The sequence below is a fragment of the Bidens hawaiensis genome, unplaced genomic scaffold, assembly GCF_021521415.1.
Source record: "Bidens hawaiensis isolate Kalapana, Puna unplaced genomic scaffold, B.hawaiensis_p1.1 tig00011131_1, whole genome shotgun sequence".
Lineage (NCBI taxonomy): Eukaryota > Viridiplantae > Streptophyta > Magnoliopsida > Asterales > Asteraceae > Bidens > Bidens hawaiensis.
In genome coordinates this window covers 523,088-541,399 of record NW_027491859.1, presented here as the reverse complement: position 1 = coordinate 541,399, position 18,312 = coordinate 523,088, and the positions used below count along the sequence as shown (strand labels likewise).

General features: G+C 37.4%; 1 protein-coding gene across 1 annotated transcript; it reads left to right on the top strand.

Moving 5' to 3' along the window:
• Positions 1 to 12,966: 12,966 nt before the first annotated feature.
• On the top strand, positions 12,967 to 14,889 carry LOC143537156 (uncharacterized). The gene is made up of 3 exons (XM_077030984.1): positions 12,967 to 13,413; positions 14,361 to 14,427; positions 14,507 to 14,889. The coding sequence occupies exons 1-3, from the start codon at positions 12,967 to 12,969 to the stop codon at positions 14,887 to 14,889; spliced, it is 897 nt and encodes a 298-aa protein (XP_076887099.1).
• Positions 14,890 to 18,312: the final 3,423 nt, after the last annotated feature.

The following is an 18,312-nucleotide window of genomic DNA, read 5'->3' as shown; positions in this document are numbered from 1 at the left end:
CTTCCCCTAAATACATCATGATTGGTGTCATCCATGATTCTTCTGGGGTCTGAGTGATGCATACTTGCCCATTGGGACCGATGGCTCCACTAAGGTTTCTACTCTCACTTCGTTCGCCAAGTGTTCGAAGCTTGTGGATACCAACTTACTCATTGCAGCCGTGGATTTGTTTTCACTTTGTTTGATGTGTTTCACTTTGCATGATTTGAATTTCTGGATCAGTTGTTTGGATTGTTCTAAGTATGATGCCATAACTTTGTCTTTTGCTTCGTATGATCAGTTGACTTGGCTTACTATGAGCATTGAGTCAACATTAGCCTCAATGTGTTGTGCACCGAACTTGTTGGCTACGCGCAATCGTGCAAGGAAAGCTTCATATTTCGCTTCATTATTGGTACTCTTGAAGTCTAGGTGGATGGAAAATATGAAATCTTTTTCCGGGACTACCTATCTTCAAGCAGGCTCCTGATCATTCATCATATTGGATGCCCCGTCTGTGAACAACATTCATATTTCACTTTCTTTTTGTCTCTTTGGTGGTTCTTCTACCTTGCATTTGTTTTCTTTTTCGGTCGGTACTTCCGAGATGAAATCTGCTAACACCTGACCCTTTATTTCCGTTCTAGGTTTATATTGAAAGGTTTGTTCCCTTACCTCAATGGCCCACTTTGCCTATCTCCCTGAGAGTTCTGTGTTAAAAAATTGATTTGATTGTCGTGGAAGTATCTGTGGAGGCGTCTTGAAGCATATACCAAATCTAGAACCAACTTTTCCATTATGGCGTAACTTGTTTATGCATTTGTGAGGGTTCTGCTGACATAATAGTTCGGTATTTACACCTTTTCCCAATCCACTAGCAGGACTGCTCCTACCCCTTTGCTTGATGCGTAAATGTATGGGGTTAGTTCTTCCCCCATTTGCGGAGTCGTTAACGTTGATAACTCCATTAGGCATTTCATAACTTCTTGGAAAGCTTGTTCTGCTTTCGCTGTCCATCGAAGTTGAAATTTTTTCAAAAAGTTCCTTAAGGTTACCACGAACGTGAATGATTTGGTGGCATGGTTCGCTAAGAACCTGTTCACGGTCACCAATCTTTCGTTTAATGTTTGGAATTCTTTCAGAGACTTCAGATATGGCATGCGTGAGATTGCTTGCATTTTCTCAAGGTTGGCCTTAAATCTATCTTTCGTGACTATGACTCCAAGGAATTTGCCTTCTTCCATTCCAAACGAACACTTTTTTGGTATCAATTTTATACTGATCATCCGCATTATTTTGAAGTTATCTTCTATGTCTCTAAGCATCTAGTCTTCTTCTATGATTTTGATGACCAGATCTTCCATGTATACTTTTAAATGGTTTTCGATATGTGCCCCAAACTATTGATCCATCAGGTGTTGGTATGTTGCTCCTGCATTTTTCAGTCCAAAGGGCATCATTTTGTAGCAGAATGTTCATTTGTCTATGCAGATGTTGTTTTATCCTGGACTTTTTCTGTCATGTGAATTTGATGGTACCCTTTGTACACATCTAGGAAACATTTGAAATGGTACATATCTAGTACATCTACTTTCAGATCTGTCTCGGGCAGTGGGTAACAATCTTTAGGGCGGGCTTTATTTAGATTTTTGTAATCAATACACATCTGCCATGCTCCTTTGATTTTTGGTATCATAACTGGGTTTGCTACCCATGGTTGATATCGTATCTCCCTTATGATCCTTGCTTTTAACAAGCCTTGAACTTTATCGTTCATCACCTTTGTCTGTTCCGGACCCATTTTTCGTCTCTTTTGGACGACCGAAGTGAATGCCAAGTTAACTTTCAAGGTGTGTTCTAGTATTTGTCGCGGAACTCCTATCATATCGGCCGACTTCCAGGCGAAGACATCAGTATTTTTCAGTAATAGTTGCTTAATGTGTGAATTCACACTGCTAGATAGGTTCGGACCTATGGTGACCGTTTGGTGAGTGAATTTTCTAGTTACAATCCGCTTTTCCGGTTTCACATTATCGGTGATTTTTTGTGACTTTGGGGTTTTGATCATTCCATGACTAAGCAATCTTTGCCTGGCCTTATTAGTGCGATTCATGTTGGGGTGGGGACACCCATTACGCCATGCGCGGTAGATGGGTTTGCATTGAAATCCCCTATCGTTTCTCTTCCTAGGATCACATCGTGTTTTGACTTTACCAGTAACACCAAGAACTCTACGTCTTAAGTTCGAGAATGTTTACTACCGCTCAACGTTACTGGGAACTTGAGTTGCCCTATCGGGTGGGTTACTTCGTTTGAGAATCCAGTCATTGGTGCGTTGACTGGTTATAGTCTTGCCTTGTCTTCCGCATCCAATTGATCGAAACATTATTGGTGCATTATATCCGAAGTACTTCCTTGATTGATGAAGAAATATATTCTCCGGTAATGTCCAATCAACGCAGTGATAGTCAATGGATGTTTTAGGCATGGCCGACCTTTCATCCGCGAAAATATGACTGGTTCCTCCTTCCAAGCTTCACTACTAGGTGTTTTCCTTTTAGCCCATTTATTCTTCCCGCCTTGTATCATGTGAGAATTTAAATTCTTTATTTGTTTTTTTCGGGAGACCTTCGTCCCTGCCTGTTCCTTGGTTCCTTGTGTGTTTTTTAGCTTCCAAAACCATATGCTCGAGCTTTTCAAATTTGATTGCCTTTTCAATTTCATTGTTCAAGTTTTACAGTCATCCGTCGTGTGGCCGATGTTTTTGTAGAACTAAAAATATTTTGACTTATCCAAGTTCTTCCTTTGGAAGATCGGTTTTGGCGTCCGGAAGTCGGCAGTTTCTGTTACCAATATTTGAGACGAGAGTTTTTGATAGTGGGGTCCATTCTCTATGCATTCTCCCGCGATTACGGTCATTTTATTTTTCTCCTACTAGCTGCCTTGTCGCGACAGGTACTGAGGTTTCTTCCAATGGCTGTATTCTGGACCATATCGACCCTTTGTCTTTCTTGTACCCTTTAGGCTCACCTTTCGTATCATTTCACGAATAATCTTGTCTGCCTAAGGACTTCTCTGTGGCCGCGTACACCTTTGTTGTTGTCATTATGGTGTCTGAAGATTGAGGCATGCCATCCCGGCCAAATAAGCATCGTATGAGGTCTTCACTCTATACTCCTTTGTTGAAACTAGGTCGCATCATGTATTCGCATACTCCTCCTATCATAAGACCTTCCTTGTTATATCTCGTTATTAAGTCCTCGATAGCTTCGTTGTATCTGATGTGTCTTCGCTGCTGACTGAAGTGTTGGGAGAACTTTGCGATCAAGTCTTCGAAGCCTGTGATTAGGCCTTCCAGAATTCTTTCAAACCATGCTTTGCTGCACCATGGAGGGTTTGAGCAACCATGTGGCAGAATATTGGGAGTGTCCAACCCACCACCCATCCTGATGCTATATAGCTCTGCAGGTCGTCACTTTGAATTTAAAGGCAGCGGGGCTTCCCCAATATTCTGAACAAATTTTGACTTTTTTGTGAAAGCTTTTGGTTGATATGGCTTAGTGAAATCTACATCAGCATCAGAATAGTAGCTTAGATTTTTTCTTCCCCGCCTCTGGTGCTATGGGTCAGGACTCTTTCCATCACTTTCGTTCTGATCACTTATGATCTTTTCACGAGAATTTCGATCGTTCGCAGGGGTGCTCATTGATTGAGCTATCTGGCTCTGGCCGGGAGACAGGCCTTGGCTTCTGGAAAGGCTCCAGCTCTAACCTCTTGATTAGTCTGTGTGACTCCCTAGCCTTTCACTTCCACGACGACGGGGATGATGGTCCAATAGGAAGCATCATCATGGTCATCCCGTGAGAAGATTAGTGTCCACTGTGCTACCGTGCTAGCTTGATTTCTCATTTGTTCTTCCAACCTTCTCTCGTACGCTGCACTAATCCTTTCTTTTTCTTGTTTTAACCACATCACCGGGTCTTCTTCAGGGTCTGCCTCTCTTGCGGGACCCTTTTGATGGGCATATCTTGTTTTAGTGAAACGGATGACAAGTCATGATCGGAATGACAAGTCATGCTTAGGTCGTTCAACTTTGATGTAGTGCTCATTTTTTCGGCCAAACAAATCGTTTTGCATGTCGTTTCCTCCCTGTGACCCATTTATGTTGAGTCCAACATGGTTGAACGATAGCCGCGTAGCTAGTAGAGGTCGACCGGGGCTCATAATGACTTAAAAAATACTTCAATAGTTCTAGTCGTTATGGATAGCACCAATGAAGAAACACTAAGTCAATTGTCACACCCCAACCTAACGGCGAAACATGCCGGGGAAAAGTATTTAAAAGACTAAATTAATAATAAGTGTCAATATCTAATTTATTTAATTCATATCAAAGTACACAAAGTATATAAAACAAAGAAATTAAAACATTTAAGCTTTTATCATTTTTAGCCTAAGGTATGATCTAAGTTCTCCACTTCAAATTATCTAAAATAACAACCTGAAATACACGTAAAAATAATATGTCAACAACACATGTTGAGCGAGTAATTCACAGTTTGGTGTAATAATAATAATAATAATAAGAAATAAGCAATTCTTTGCGTATGTGAATAACATCAATTAATATAAACAAGTATATTTGTCTTTTGGATCATGTCACTAGATTTCGGACATGTCTATTTGGACAAATTCGCAACCAATAAACAAGAAAAAGTAAAAGTAAACAATTATGTATTTTCGAATATGTCACTAGATTCGAACATGTCTACTCGGACGGCGTATGATTATACTATGAGGATGAGGATGAGATATCAATCAACCATAAAAGCAGTAAACACATAATTCATATATCAATCACCAATTAATCGAGCAATATCACAATCACGAAAATAATGGAATTGGTTTGAGTATATTAGCATAATAATAATTTCTAATACTCATAACTAGAATTTTACCCGGCGCAATGCGCCGGACAGTTGGTTGTTATAACCCGAGCGTTATGATGGAAAGTCAACGTGAATTCGATCAATATCGGTTACGGTTGTTATGGTATAAACAACGTTGAAAATCCAACCTTTAAAACCACAAAATAAAAATTCGTCAAAATTAATATATAAAAAACAATATATTTAAAACGATGTTTATTCGGTTGGTAAAACACAAGCATTGCGGTCCCCGGTGTTGCGGGGGTAGGTCGGTAAAACCCATGCGTTGGAAATCCGAGCGTTACGACTGAAAGTTGATGCGAATTCGGTCAGTTTTAATTACGGTATAACCAGCGTTTGTAAAACCCAATCCTTAAAATCCAAAAAAATAAATTCGTCAAATTAACAAATAAGAAATCTATATATTTAAAACAATGTTTATTCGGTCAGTAAACCCAAGCGTTGCAGTCCCCAGTGTTGTGTCAGTGAGTCGGTAAAACTCAGACGTTGTCAATGTCGAGCGTTGCGGCGGTAAGGAGACACGAATTCGGTGGTTTGGATACGTTTGATATGGTACAAGGACTAAAAAAATAAATAAACCCCCAACGTTGGTAAAAACCGAGTGTTGTCAGTTCGAGAATTGCGGTGGTGAATCGGTAAAACTTCGGTGTTGGTAATACCTGAGCATTGTTGGGCATGGATATTATGGCGGTAAGTCTACGCAAGTTCGGTAGATTTTTAATATGTTTGTTAATATATCAAACTAAAACCAAAAAAAGAAAAAAAAAATTGGTCTGGCCAATGGTGCGGTGCCACTTGGACCAATAGATGGCCAAGCGGCACCAAACTTAACAATTATATATAGTAATAATGACCCAAAAAATATAGAAAAGGAGATGTGATTACTCACCTTAAAATAAATGAAGGCGGTAACGAGAAGACGGGTAAAGCGGACTAGTTAGTTCAATGAGAAGCTTCGACGATATGACCTAATTTTAAAGGCATAACTAAATAAATATTCTAAAAATATAAACGACTAAAACACGATATGATGGGTTTACATATATTTATATACTAAATGAAAACTTCTTTTAAATTTTAATGATGATGGGTTCGTTTAGATGAGTATAAGTATTTTAGTTTATTTATTTAAATTCATACTAGGTTAAATAAATAGTAAATAAAAGTATATATATAAAGTTACGTATAATAATAATACATACTCAAAAAAGTTTAGACAAAATAAAGAAAATTTATTTTGAGTGTCCAGAGATGTTCGGTTCGTTAAACAGATGAAAATAATATTTATTTTGGAAAATTGATTTTTATTGGTCTCAACTATTTCATTTTTGTCAGCATTGGTCCTAACTATCATTTTGGCTGGCAACAATCCCAACTTTCACATACGTTTCTTCCACCAGTTCGCGGCTAACGGAGTGATAACTCCATTATGTAAATGCTTACATGTCCATCCTAGTTGTCAAAATCATGTGACATGGCAGCCTACGTGGACCTTATGTCTATGTATTATACTTAGAGCATCCATAACGAGGATCATGTTCCTAAGTTTGGATACATGTGTCATCTACAAGCATAAGGAGATGCAAACTTCATTGTGGTGGACTAAAAGTTTGTTTACAAAGTTTACATACACAAACTTCATCCAAACCACATAAGGGATAAAGGGTGGGGCCCTACTCTCACAACCACACATATATATATTGGCATGTATATGTATATTTTATTATTATAATATTATTTGATAAGGTTTGTGGGGGGTTTATTGTTGTGTAAAAATATTATATTTTTAAGAAAAGTTTGGAATATGATGTGACGCTGATATGGCGGTTTGTTGTTGGAGATGCTCTTAGGGCATCTCCAATGGTATGGAGAGGTTTGAAACACAAATCATTTATCTCTCTCCACTCAAACTCTCATTCTCTCTCCCCTATCTTCTCTTTTTCTTCAAAGACCCGTATCGGAAATCCGATATACCTCTCTCATTCTCTCCTCTACTAGGCACATCTCTCCTCCACCAAGATTCTCTATCCCCTCCAAGTAAGACATGATATGCTTTAGAGATCTCCCATTGGAGATGGTCTTAATCCCCAAATCTATCCCAACCTTCAGTTACTCTTCAAAATCCGATGGCTGCCATGCAACATAAGTCCACTTAGGCTGCCATGCAACATAATTTTGTCAACTAGGACAGACACATCATCATTTACATAACGGATTTAGTACTCCGTTAGTCGCAGACCGGTGGAAGAAGCATATGTGAAAGTTGGGACCGTTGACAGCCAAAATGATAGTTGGGACCAGCGCCGACAAAAATGAAATAGTTTAGACCAATAAAAACCATATTTCCATTTGTTTTTAATATACATACAATTTAATAAAGAAAATAAAAAATATTATTAAACCGTCCGGGCCAAGGATTCGAACTCGCGCCCTAGACTGGTTTACAATGTTTAACGTTGAGAACCAGCCAACTGAGCTAGTGTGAAACTTGTTTAGAATATAAAAACAATATATTTTAAACACAATCCATATCTTGCCCCAATTCATATAAACCATAAACATCAAAAATTTCAATTGACAAACAATTGCCCTCTCTCAAGAGGGCTTTAATTTCCAACATCGAAACGAATTGGAAGCACAAAATAATTACCACAATCGAGTTCGTATTGATGGAGAACGGCAGTTAGGGTTACACAGCCAAGAACACACATTAATCACGATCTAGAACAGCTTCTGGGTTAAATTGGTATAGGGTCTTGATTCGGAATGTTGCAAAGAGGGCCTGGGTCAAATTAATTGTGTTTTAGACATGTATATATAATGATTTGAGGGTCGTTAAGCCGCGTGTTCGTTATGGACGGAATTTGTATCAACAACTTGTCAATTTCCAAGATTAGACGATGTTTTAAATGCATTTTCTATCAATTAGCGATTTTATAATGTCATACCTGTAATTTCCGCGCGTGATTAGTGGGTCAATAAAATAGGGGTAGGGGTAGTGGCGGCGACGTTGGTGAAAGGGAGAAAGAAGGGAGAGTTTTAAAACAAACGTTGCACTTCGGTCCCTTGAAGTTCGAGTAGTTGATCAAATTAAGTCAAAACATAGTTAAGGGGTGAATCTTGCACATGCTTAGATAGTTGTAATACTTTATTAAATAAACGAAATGATTATGAGTGGCGAAATGAAATAAACGATCAATGACTAACTTGGTTTTAAATTGCGCGCATATTGCGCTAATACGTTGTTGCGAGTTTGAAAACGCATCAACTGCTGCGATGCGTAGAGCTCCTGTGTTGCGCCAATATTGCGGTGTTTTACGCATATTGCGGCATAACGCAAATTGCGTGCGACATGTTACTAATATAGTATTTAGTGTCTTGGTGTGTTTTGACGGGAATTTGTACTAGGAAAAGTTAAATTATGGCATATAGGTCTAAGTCTGCATCCAAAAAGCAAAAAGTAACTTTATGAAAAAGTTGCCTAGGAAATTGAATTTTGTTTATATTTCAAATCCATCATCTGTTTATATCTTCCTAGAGAAGCAAGCTCTTTCTTCACAATCTTCATAGTTCATCATCAAATATGGTTCTTCAATCTCCATCATAACCAACCGGTTCTTCAATCCCTAATCATAATCGACTCAGTTCTTCAAGCTTCAAGGTTTTCAGGTGCTTACTTCAACTTTATCTAATTATTATTGTTTATGGTATCGATGTTTCAAGTTTATCTATTAACTTCAATGCTTTAAGTTTATCTTTTTACTGTTACTTTAAATCTCTGAAATGTTAAATCTTTGCTGATTTTTTATGTTTTTTTATTACGATTTCATCATAGTTCATATAAATATATTTATTGTGTTTGTGAATACATGTTACGTAAATCTGTTGTTGAATAAAGGGTATTGATGTACTACTGTACTAGAATTCTGTTTAATGTTAGTGTGCTAAGTATTAGATGCCTCCAGTTTTGAAGTGAATGTGAATGCTAATTTCTAACCTGATAATACAGTAACAATATTACTAAGTGCCGACTGTTGTGATTGCAAGCTGATGCTATTTTGTTGTTTGTTCATTGATGTGAATGTTAAAAACTTAAAATGCTAATTTGTTGAAAACTTTGATACATTATTTATTAGTTTGTATACTATGTTCACAGTATACTCAATTACTAAATTCGTGTTTGTATACTATGTTCACATCTCAGAAATCACAATGGCTTCGTCTTTGGATACAAACGTCAACACTTCTAAACCGACCATATCATCCGGTGACCCGGCAAGAAAATATGGAACCAAGACCCTAACGTTCGTAATAATATCAAATGTAAATTCTGTGGGAAAGTGTGCAAGGGAGGAGTTTCCCGATTGAAGCAACATTTTGTTGGTGGTTTCAGAGATGTAGCTGATTGCCTTAAAAGCCCACCAAAAATACGGGAGGAGATAAAGACATATATGGAGAAAAAAGAAATGTCAAAGGTTGAAAATATTATAAACTCCACAGTCGGATTTGATGAGTATGATATTGATGATTCTTGTGTGGAAGTAGAGGGGTGTGATGTGCCTCAACGCAAAAGACCGAGAGCAAAATGCCCTATTCAGTTGTTACATGATCGTTATGTGAGGAAGAATGCAAGTGTTGTGCTGATGGTGGAAGTGGGAGACAACAAACTATCAATGAAATGTGTAAGAAGGAGCTACGGGAAGGAGTATCTAGAGATATTGCAAGGTGGTTTTATGATGCGGGCATACCTTTCCATGTTGCAACATATGATAGTTTCAGTGTCATGATCCAATCGATTTATTGGGCAATTTGGTTGTAATAACCGTAAATAATAACCATAATAATAACAATAATAACGACAACATTAATAATAATGACCAAAATAATGAAAAGAACTTGCATGTTTATTACTCGTTACGTAAAGAAGTGGAAGTAATTTAATAATAGTGTTTTAATAATAATAATAAAAAAAACTATTAAGACAAAACAAAACTATAAAAGAAACAAAGAAAGAAAATAACTAAAAATAAAATATTACATACACAACCAACATAGACGTGCTCTTACCATATAAAAATAATAATAAAGTAAATAGATTAATGAATAAAAGAAAATGAGATACAATATAATATTTACTTACACCAAAGCTTTCATTTAGTCCACAAGTTAAACTTTGAGTGTTTGACTGAATGTTCATGTTCATTCCCTTGTAAGCAAGCATGCACCATACTCTAATCATTATCACCACAGAAAAAGAAATTATTGTGCAAGATAATTTGGACTCCAACATCAGTTTTAAAAACCGGTATGCCTCTCTCCATACCTCAGAAACCATTTTGACCCTCCTTGTTACATTCTTGATATATTTCCAGCGACACATATGGAATTCCGGCCGCCATCATGCATGCGACCCAAGACAGGAACCCAACACCCACGCTAACCATCTCTTCTCAGTAGCCACCTCCGCTTAAGCTCAACTTCCGTAGACCAGATCACACGAGACGGGAAAGTTGTGACGAACCCATATTCGTTGTAATCGGCGACCTAATTACGTCATCGGTATGCCCGTTAACCCCAAACAACTTATTTTTATTAACGTACATTATGCTAACTAACGAAATTCTAAAACTCCGGTTACTTGTAACTTTACTGAAGAAGATAACACATTTAGGACATTGACATATATATATTTACGGTTCTGCATAAGTTTTTAAATGTGCAAGTTAAACTGTTAACATCATCACCTCTTAAACCCATATGCATGGGTGTTCTTGCCAACTGTTTTGCTTTATTAACTTGAAAGTTTGTTTTTGTTGACAAATTATAGTGATCGAGCACTGTTTAATACTAATATAAATGCACAGTTGGTTGTAACTATAAATATATTTTTCTATGTATTATAAGTTTTGAATAAATGAGGTGATAAGAATTATGGAAGTAATAGTTTGTAATAAGTTGTATAACTTTATAATATGTGAGTTAAAAGAAATAATAAATCCATAAATATAAGGATAATTGGATTTTAATAATCCATATTAAATGGTATTGGCCGATAAGAATCCCTATTTGTTTTATCGCTACTGGCGGTCCCAAATTCAAAAAAGTTGGCCCAAACTGGTCCCCCGTTAAAAATGACTTAACAGCGTTATAGTTTTTTCTGAATTTCAAACCAATGTTTTAGGGCTTTTGATCGTTAGGAGGATACGAGTTGATTGGTGTAAAACTTAGCTCGAAACAATGATCAAAACGACTCGATTTTGGTTAATTGTAAGTTCAAACACCCTAATTGAAGCATTGTTTCGTCATTTTGAAGCACTATTTCAAACTAAGTTTTACACCAATCGACTCGTATCCTCCTAACGATCAAAAGCCTTAAAAAATTGGTTTAAAATTCAGGAAAAACTATAACGCCGTTAAGTCATTTTTAACGGGGGACCATTGGGGGCCAACTTTTTTGAATTTGGGACCGCCAGTGGCGATAAAACGAATAGAGATTATTATCGGCCAATACCATTTAATAGGGATTATTAAAATCCAATTTTCCTAAATATAAAACCCATCAAATTTATTTGTTAAGATTAAGACCGGAGACGTAAATACTATTATCATGAATCATCATACGGTAATAAAATAAAATAAAAATTAACAAAGTCTAAAGAACAAACCAAGATGCCACAACCTGAATCTAACGCGCAGACTTTTAAATACGACATTGTTGTAGGATTTTGTGATCGTGTAAAAGCAATATGTGTGTCTCGGTATTTTTATCATCGGTTAAGGTACGGATCCTTACCAATCCTTTGTTATCTGGTTCGATTGTGATAACCCCTATGACTAAGACCTGGAACTCTTGACGTCTTTGGCTTTCCGTTCGTTTCATGTTTCTTACGATTATTTTGTTTCATTGCAACAAGACATTTGAAACTAGTATGTTCCATGGAAGTAATATGAATTTCGAACATCATGGAAACCAAACTTTGATCGCATATCTGGGTGGGCGGATATGATGCGGTATTTCATATCTATAAACACTCGGTTATATTATCAAAGTACTATTAACTAAGATGTGCGGGCTTCATGTTACGCTCAGTTTTTTCGATATGTTATACTTGGGTTTATAATACGTTAATTGTCTGTTACGTTTTAACAAAAGCAAGCATGCGGTAGATTTAAATTAATTTTGCTCATTGCCGCATGTTCCGATACTGAATTTTTAAATGCTTCAAAATATATATTTTTATGCTCTGTTACCCTGAGTACTACGCTTCTCGTGGAGTGTCCCACGAGCATGTTGTTGTGGCACCGACAACATGTGCTCCTTCCGTGATGGAGAGATTAGTTCACGGCGTCCCTAGGTACAGTTGTAGTACAAAGCTACTAGGAGGCGTATGGATCGATCCTAGCTCTATTTCAGTTTCTTTGGGAATGGATGTAGGTGTGCCAACCTGCCCCATTCCATGTGATTGGTATACAGGAATGGCCCCTGTATATCGTCACCTCTGTTTCTGTTACTGTTTGGCTCATAGGTACATCCGTATGATATGAACTATTTGTTACTGTTTAAATTATCTGTTATTATTATGAAATACTTATACCGTTATGAATCATCTGTTACTGTTCTGAATTATCTGTTAATGATCTGACTCAGAAGTTATTATTTTGACCTATCCGAAAGTGTTTTAGTGTACTGTTTACGCAAATGTTTTATTAATTGTTTACTACTTATCAAAACTGCTTTATTGTTACTGAAAACTGTTTTTCTATCGACATCGTAAAGTATTTGTAAACTTATTATTTTTAACGAAATTTTTTTTAGTACTCAAGCCTACTATTCCGTACTGGGCATTCGGCTCATTCCGTAAATTTTTCCCTCACACAGGTTCACAGGTTACTTTCGGCGGGAAGGAGAGAGTGAAATAAATATTAGGATGCTTATCAAGATTTCTAAGTAATGGAATTATGTCTTCTGCCTCTACATACCTCCGTACGATGTGACACGTCAGCCTTATCAGGGTTGGGGTGTTACATTGGCCCTAGAATGAAACCACCAAGCATGTATGAGCTGAGTGTTCCCTTACCTCTTAAGGAAGTCAAAGATGTTGACAACCAAATTAACGAGCATAAGAAAGAGTGGGCGATCAAAAGGTTTTCAATCCTATCGAATGGGTGGCGAGATTCAGTGGTCCAAAAAGATATTATTAACTTTATGGTCAACTCACCAAAGGGTTTGGTGTTTCTAAAATCTATTGATGTTTCAGACGTCTCAAAGGATGCAACTTTATTGTGTGGGGTACTTGATAAAATGGTGGAGGAAGTTGGAGAGGAAAATGTGGTCCGAATTGTAACGGATAAAGCGTCCGCTTACAAACTAGCGGGTAAAATGCTACAACAAAAGAGAAAGCATATTTATTGGACTCCGTGTGCAGCTCAGTGCATAGATCTTATGTTGGAGGATATCGGGAAGCAAATCATCATCATCATCATCGTACTCAGCATATCCTACCAATAGCAAAGCTATGGTAGGGTCTGAGGAGGGTAAGATGTAGACAGCCTTACCTCTACCCCATAAGGATAGAGAGGCTGCTTCCGGTGAGACCCCCGGCTCGATAGTAGTTTTGCATCAAGCCTTGGACATAAGGCACATAGCACTCAATCATCGGGACCGGCTGATCGGTGCATGTACCCTTGTCTTTCGGCTATCAACGCCACTACATGATGCCTGATTAACCGTCCGTCACTTTGAGATTAGTAAAATAACGTCAAAATTAGTGCAATTTCACTTTGCAAATGGAAATGTTGCTTGAAACATGCAATGTTTGCAAATGGATATATATACAACTACGGTGGCTTAGTCAACCTGATGAGAAAGTTTACAAAGGAAAGAAACTTACATAGAGCGGCATTTACAAGATTTGCAACATCGTTCATCACTCTTACCCAATATCACAAGCAAAAAAATAACTTGAGACGAATGGTTCTTTCTGAAGATTGGCTAAATAGCAAATGGTCAAAGGATGCAAATGGTCAAAAAGTTAAAAGTATATTTTTACAAGATAGCTTTTGGAGAAATATTGTGTATACTCTCAAGTTGATAAGTCCTCTTGTGAGTGTCCTTAGACTAGTTGATGGTGAAAGAAAACAAGCAATGGTTACATCTATACTGCCATGGAAAGTGCTAAAATGACTATTAAAAAGAGTTTCAACGAGCAAGAAGAATACTATGAAAAAACTTTTGAGATTATAGATAAAAGATGGGATTGTCAACTTCACCAACCATTGCATGCTGCGGGGCACTACTTAAACCCGTCAATATTCTATGATGATGCCCAAATAATTCTAGACAAGGCAAAACTTATGGGTGGCTTACATGATTGTATTTCAAGGTTGTCTCGTGGAGGTGAAGCCGTAAAGATTAGTGACGAACTTTATTAGTATCAAAATGCTGAAGAGATATTTGGTAAAGAAATGGCTATCAAGCAAAGGAAGACCAAAGCTCCTGGTAATTACAAAAATAATATTTTTATCTATTATATTATGCATTTAATAACTAATACTTTTAATATTATGTTATCTTTTAGCGGAGTGGTGGGCACTATATGGATCTTCGACTCCAATTTTAAGACGATTTACTATAAAAGTGCTTAGCCTCACTTGTAGTGCTACAAGTTGTGAAAGAAATTGGGGCGTTTTCCAACACCTTCACACCAAGAAGAGAAATAGTTTGGCACAAGAAAAACTGAGAAACTTGGTTTATGTAAAATTCAATCGTGATTGTGACTGTCGACATAAAAAAGAGGGTACCGCTGATCCAATTCTACCGGAAGAAATTGATGAGAGTAATGAGTGGTTGATGGGTAGAATGGAAGATGATGTTAAAGGGAATCAAAACAACGATGATTTAGTTTTTGATGGGGATGATTTGACATTCGGTGTCGTAGGTGAAGCTTCGGGGGGCACATGAGCCGATTCAAGTAACTAGAGCATCAAAGGTTAGAACAACAACAAATGAGGGGTCTAGGCCATCAAGAAATGATAAAGGAAAACAATATGCTCTTTATGATGAAAATGATGAGATTGAAGAAGATATTAGAGTGTTTGATGATGAGAATGAAGAATGTGAAGAAGATGAGTTTGTGATGGTTGATGATGAAACAGAGGAGAAATATTAACTTCTTAGTGCTTAGTATGCTTTATTTTTCTTTGGGGGGGGGGGGAGGGGGGGGATATTAGGTTATTAAGATATTTGGGGTCGTATTAAGTTATTAAGGTATTTTGGGTCGTATTAAGTAATTCGGGTCATATTAAGTTATTAAGGTATTTTGGGTCACATGTTTAGAGAAGGAAACGAGTGAATCCTTAGCTTAATATCAACAACACTTTTCCTTTGTTTTGAATGACTATGCCAGTATGCCTTTGTTTTGAATTCTAGCTTAATGTCATTTTTTAGTATGCCTTTGTTTTGAATTTAGCTTTATGGAATAGAAAGCAACTGCATATTTTTAAGCATGTTTAAATATATTTAGCATTTTTTTTATTATTAGCGCATCACATACGTGATGCGCTCGCATCGCACATCGGTTTTTTGAACAAAACGCATCGGTGCGCGTTACGCAATTTAAAATCAAGATGACTAACCAAAATGATAAATTATTGATTTTAATAAATAACAAACGTCTGAATAATAAAATAATAAAAAAGTAAAGAAAAAATTATTATACATTATTAAACGGGTGGGCTTTTCTGGTTCGAAACTTTACGAATGTTACATTAATCCTTAGTAGGCTTAACCTAATATCTTAACCGACGATGGATTAACACTAATCTAACCCCGTGGTGGGTTTAGCTCAATATCATCCAGTGAGTCGATACTAACAACTAGTTTAAGTTCTGGTTGCCATGACCTGCAAAACCGAACATCGTGAGCTCATTACGAGAAGGGGATTAGGTGGTCATCTCGTAACCACCATCCGGCATGAGAATCAGTATGGTAAGTAGTGAGTAATTCTTTGAGAGAATATGAGTGTTGGAATCCCTTTATCGTTGGTGTTCTCCTTGTATTTATAGCCGAAGGGAGGGAGAAGGATCAGGCCAGCTGTCTCACTAAATGGAACCTTCTGTTCTTATGGTTGAGCACGATGGTGGCTCCTGATTGGTCTAGAATATGGAGATCTCTGTCGTGGGCGGGTACAACGTTGGCCTTCTGTGATTGGTTCATCGTTCAATCATGAGCATTTTAGGGATCTCAGCCTATAATTGGCCTTTCCTTTCCATATCCCGTGTCGTCCTTCCTTTTAGTCATGACATGTCTTCCGCTGAATTCCTTGAGTTGTAAGGTGTTGTGTTTCTTTCGCTGGAAGTGTATATTTTCCTACGCGGAAGGCATTCTTTGTGCGGGTGGTTGATAATATTTCCTCCGCGGAAGTTCTTTCGCGTTTGCGGAGGATTCATCTTTGAGGGTTATTTGATATCCACAAAAATCAGTGATAAATATTAGTTGGTTAGTGGAAGACATGGGCGGGTACAACGTTGGCCTTCTGTGATTGGTTCATCGTTCAATCATGAGCATTTTAGGGATCTCAACCTATAATTGGCCTTTCCTTTCCATATCCCGCGTCGTCCTTCCTTTTTGTCACGACATGTCTTCCGCTGAACTCCTTGAGTTGTAAGGTGTTGTGTTTCTTTCGCTGGAAGTGTATATCTTCCTACGCGGAAGGCATTCTTTGTGCGGGTGGTTGATAATATTTCCTCCGCGGAAGTTTTTTCGCGTTTGCGGAGGATTCATCTTTGAGGGTTATTTGATATCCACAAAAATCATTGTTAAATATTAGTTGGTTAGCGGAAGACATGGGCGGGTAAAATGTTGGCCTTCTGTGATTGGTTCATCGTTCAATCATGAGCATTTTAGGGATCTCAGCCTATAATTGGCCTTTCCTTTCCATATCCCGCGTCGTCCTTCCTTTTTGTCACGACATGTCTTCCGCTGAACTCCTTGAGTTGTAAGATGTTGTGTTTCTTTCGCTGGAAGTGTATATCTTCCTACGCGGAAGGCATTCTTTGTGTGGGTTGTTGATAATATTTCCTCCGCGGAAGTTCTTCCGCGTTTGCGGAGGATTCATCTTTGAGGGTTATTTGGTACCCACAAAAATCAGTGTTAAATATTAGTTGGTTAGTACTGAGAATGATAACATTTACAAAGAGATATTGACCAAAAGTGTTCCCGGGTGTATGGAATTTATTAGGGAAAAATCTTTAAAATAGTCATTTTTGTCTAACATCTTTTCATTTTTTGACCATCATACCCACAAAATCCTCAAAGTATCTACTCAAGAACTGTCATTTGATGGGATTTTTTTAAAGTTCTGATGGAATTCATTAAAGAAATCGTTGACCTATAAAATCTCGTCACGTGTCAACATATTAATAGATCTGACGTAATTTTCATCTCCTACCACTCGAATCCTAAATTCCGTAACCAACCTCCATCTCCATCTTTTGTATTTCTTTAACGAATTTCCGTCATATCCATTAATTTTTGCGACGTTGTGAGATTTTACAACTCAACGGAGTTCGTCAATGATTCTTGAGTGTGTATTTTGGGCGGGGAGTTCGTCAGTGATTCTTGAGTGTGTATTTTGGGCGGGTATGATGACAAAAAATGGAAAGAGTAAGATAAAAATGGCTATATTTTAGAGACTTTGGCTTTGCTAACCCCTGAAATTACTACCGGAAGGGTTATAAGCGATGTAGCTTCCCAACCTGAGCCTACATGTACCTATATCTAACCGATCCAAGCCATTGACACCCTTTCACAATTATCGCATATGTGAGATAGAGATTCAATGAAAAATAAGAACAGAAATGATGAAGAAATCAACTCAGATGTTTGTGAAATCAACTCAGGAGAAAGACGTAGTCGGGTCCAACTTTTCTTTAAGTTGAAATCAATTGTTATTAGAGTTGACATTCTATAGGGTTGGTTGAAGTAATTTAATAAACCTAAATATAATCATCCTCCTATATAATAAAAGTAAAAGAAGAACTTTTGAGCTGATGTGTCACACCTCCTTTACTCTACTAACGTGGCAGCACCAGGTTTATTTGACTATCGTGTCAAAATGAAGAGTTGTCTCTCTAGTTTTGCAAATCTTCTTCCGGAAGCTTTATCAAAATCTTGATCTCTTATCACATTTTTAACCTTTGTTGTTGATATGGTTGTAAATCATGCCGATTTTTGGGCTTTAGGGTTTCTATAATACTAGATTTGTGTTTGACCAATTCTTAATTTGGTTGGACTGATGAGCTCCAACCTCCAAGTGAGCCTCTAAAAAGTCTATTTTCCAAAAATAACAAGATTTCTTCTTTTTTCCTTAACAATCAGAACCAT

Excerpts from the sequence above, each read along its gene's own strand:
- LOC143537156 (XM_077030984.1), top strand. The coding sequence starts at position 12,967 with ATGAAACCACCAAGCATGTATGAGCTGAGTGTTCCCTTACCTCTTAAG. Across the intron at positions 13,414-14,360 it reads AAATCATCATCATCATCATC|TATCAAAATGCTGAAGAGAT; the intron begins GTACTCAGCATA and ends GAACTTTATTAG. Across the intron at positions 14,428-14,506 it reads AAGGAAGACCAAAGCTCCTG|CGGAGTGGTGGGCACTATAT; the intron begins GTAATTACAAAA and ends GTTATCTTTTAG.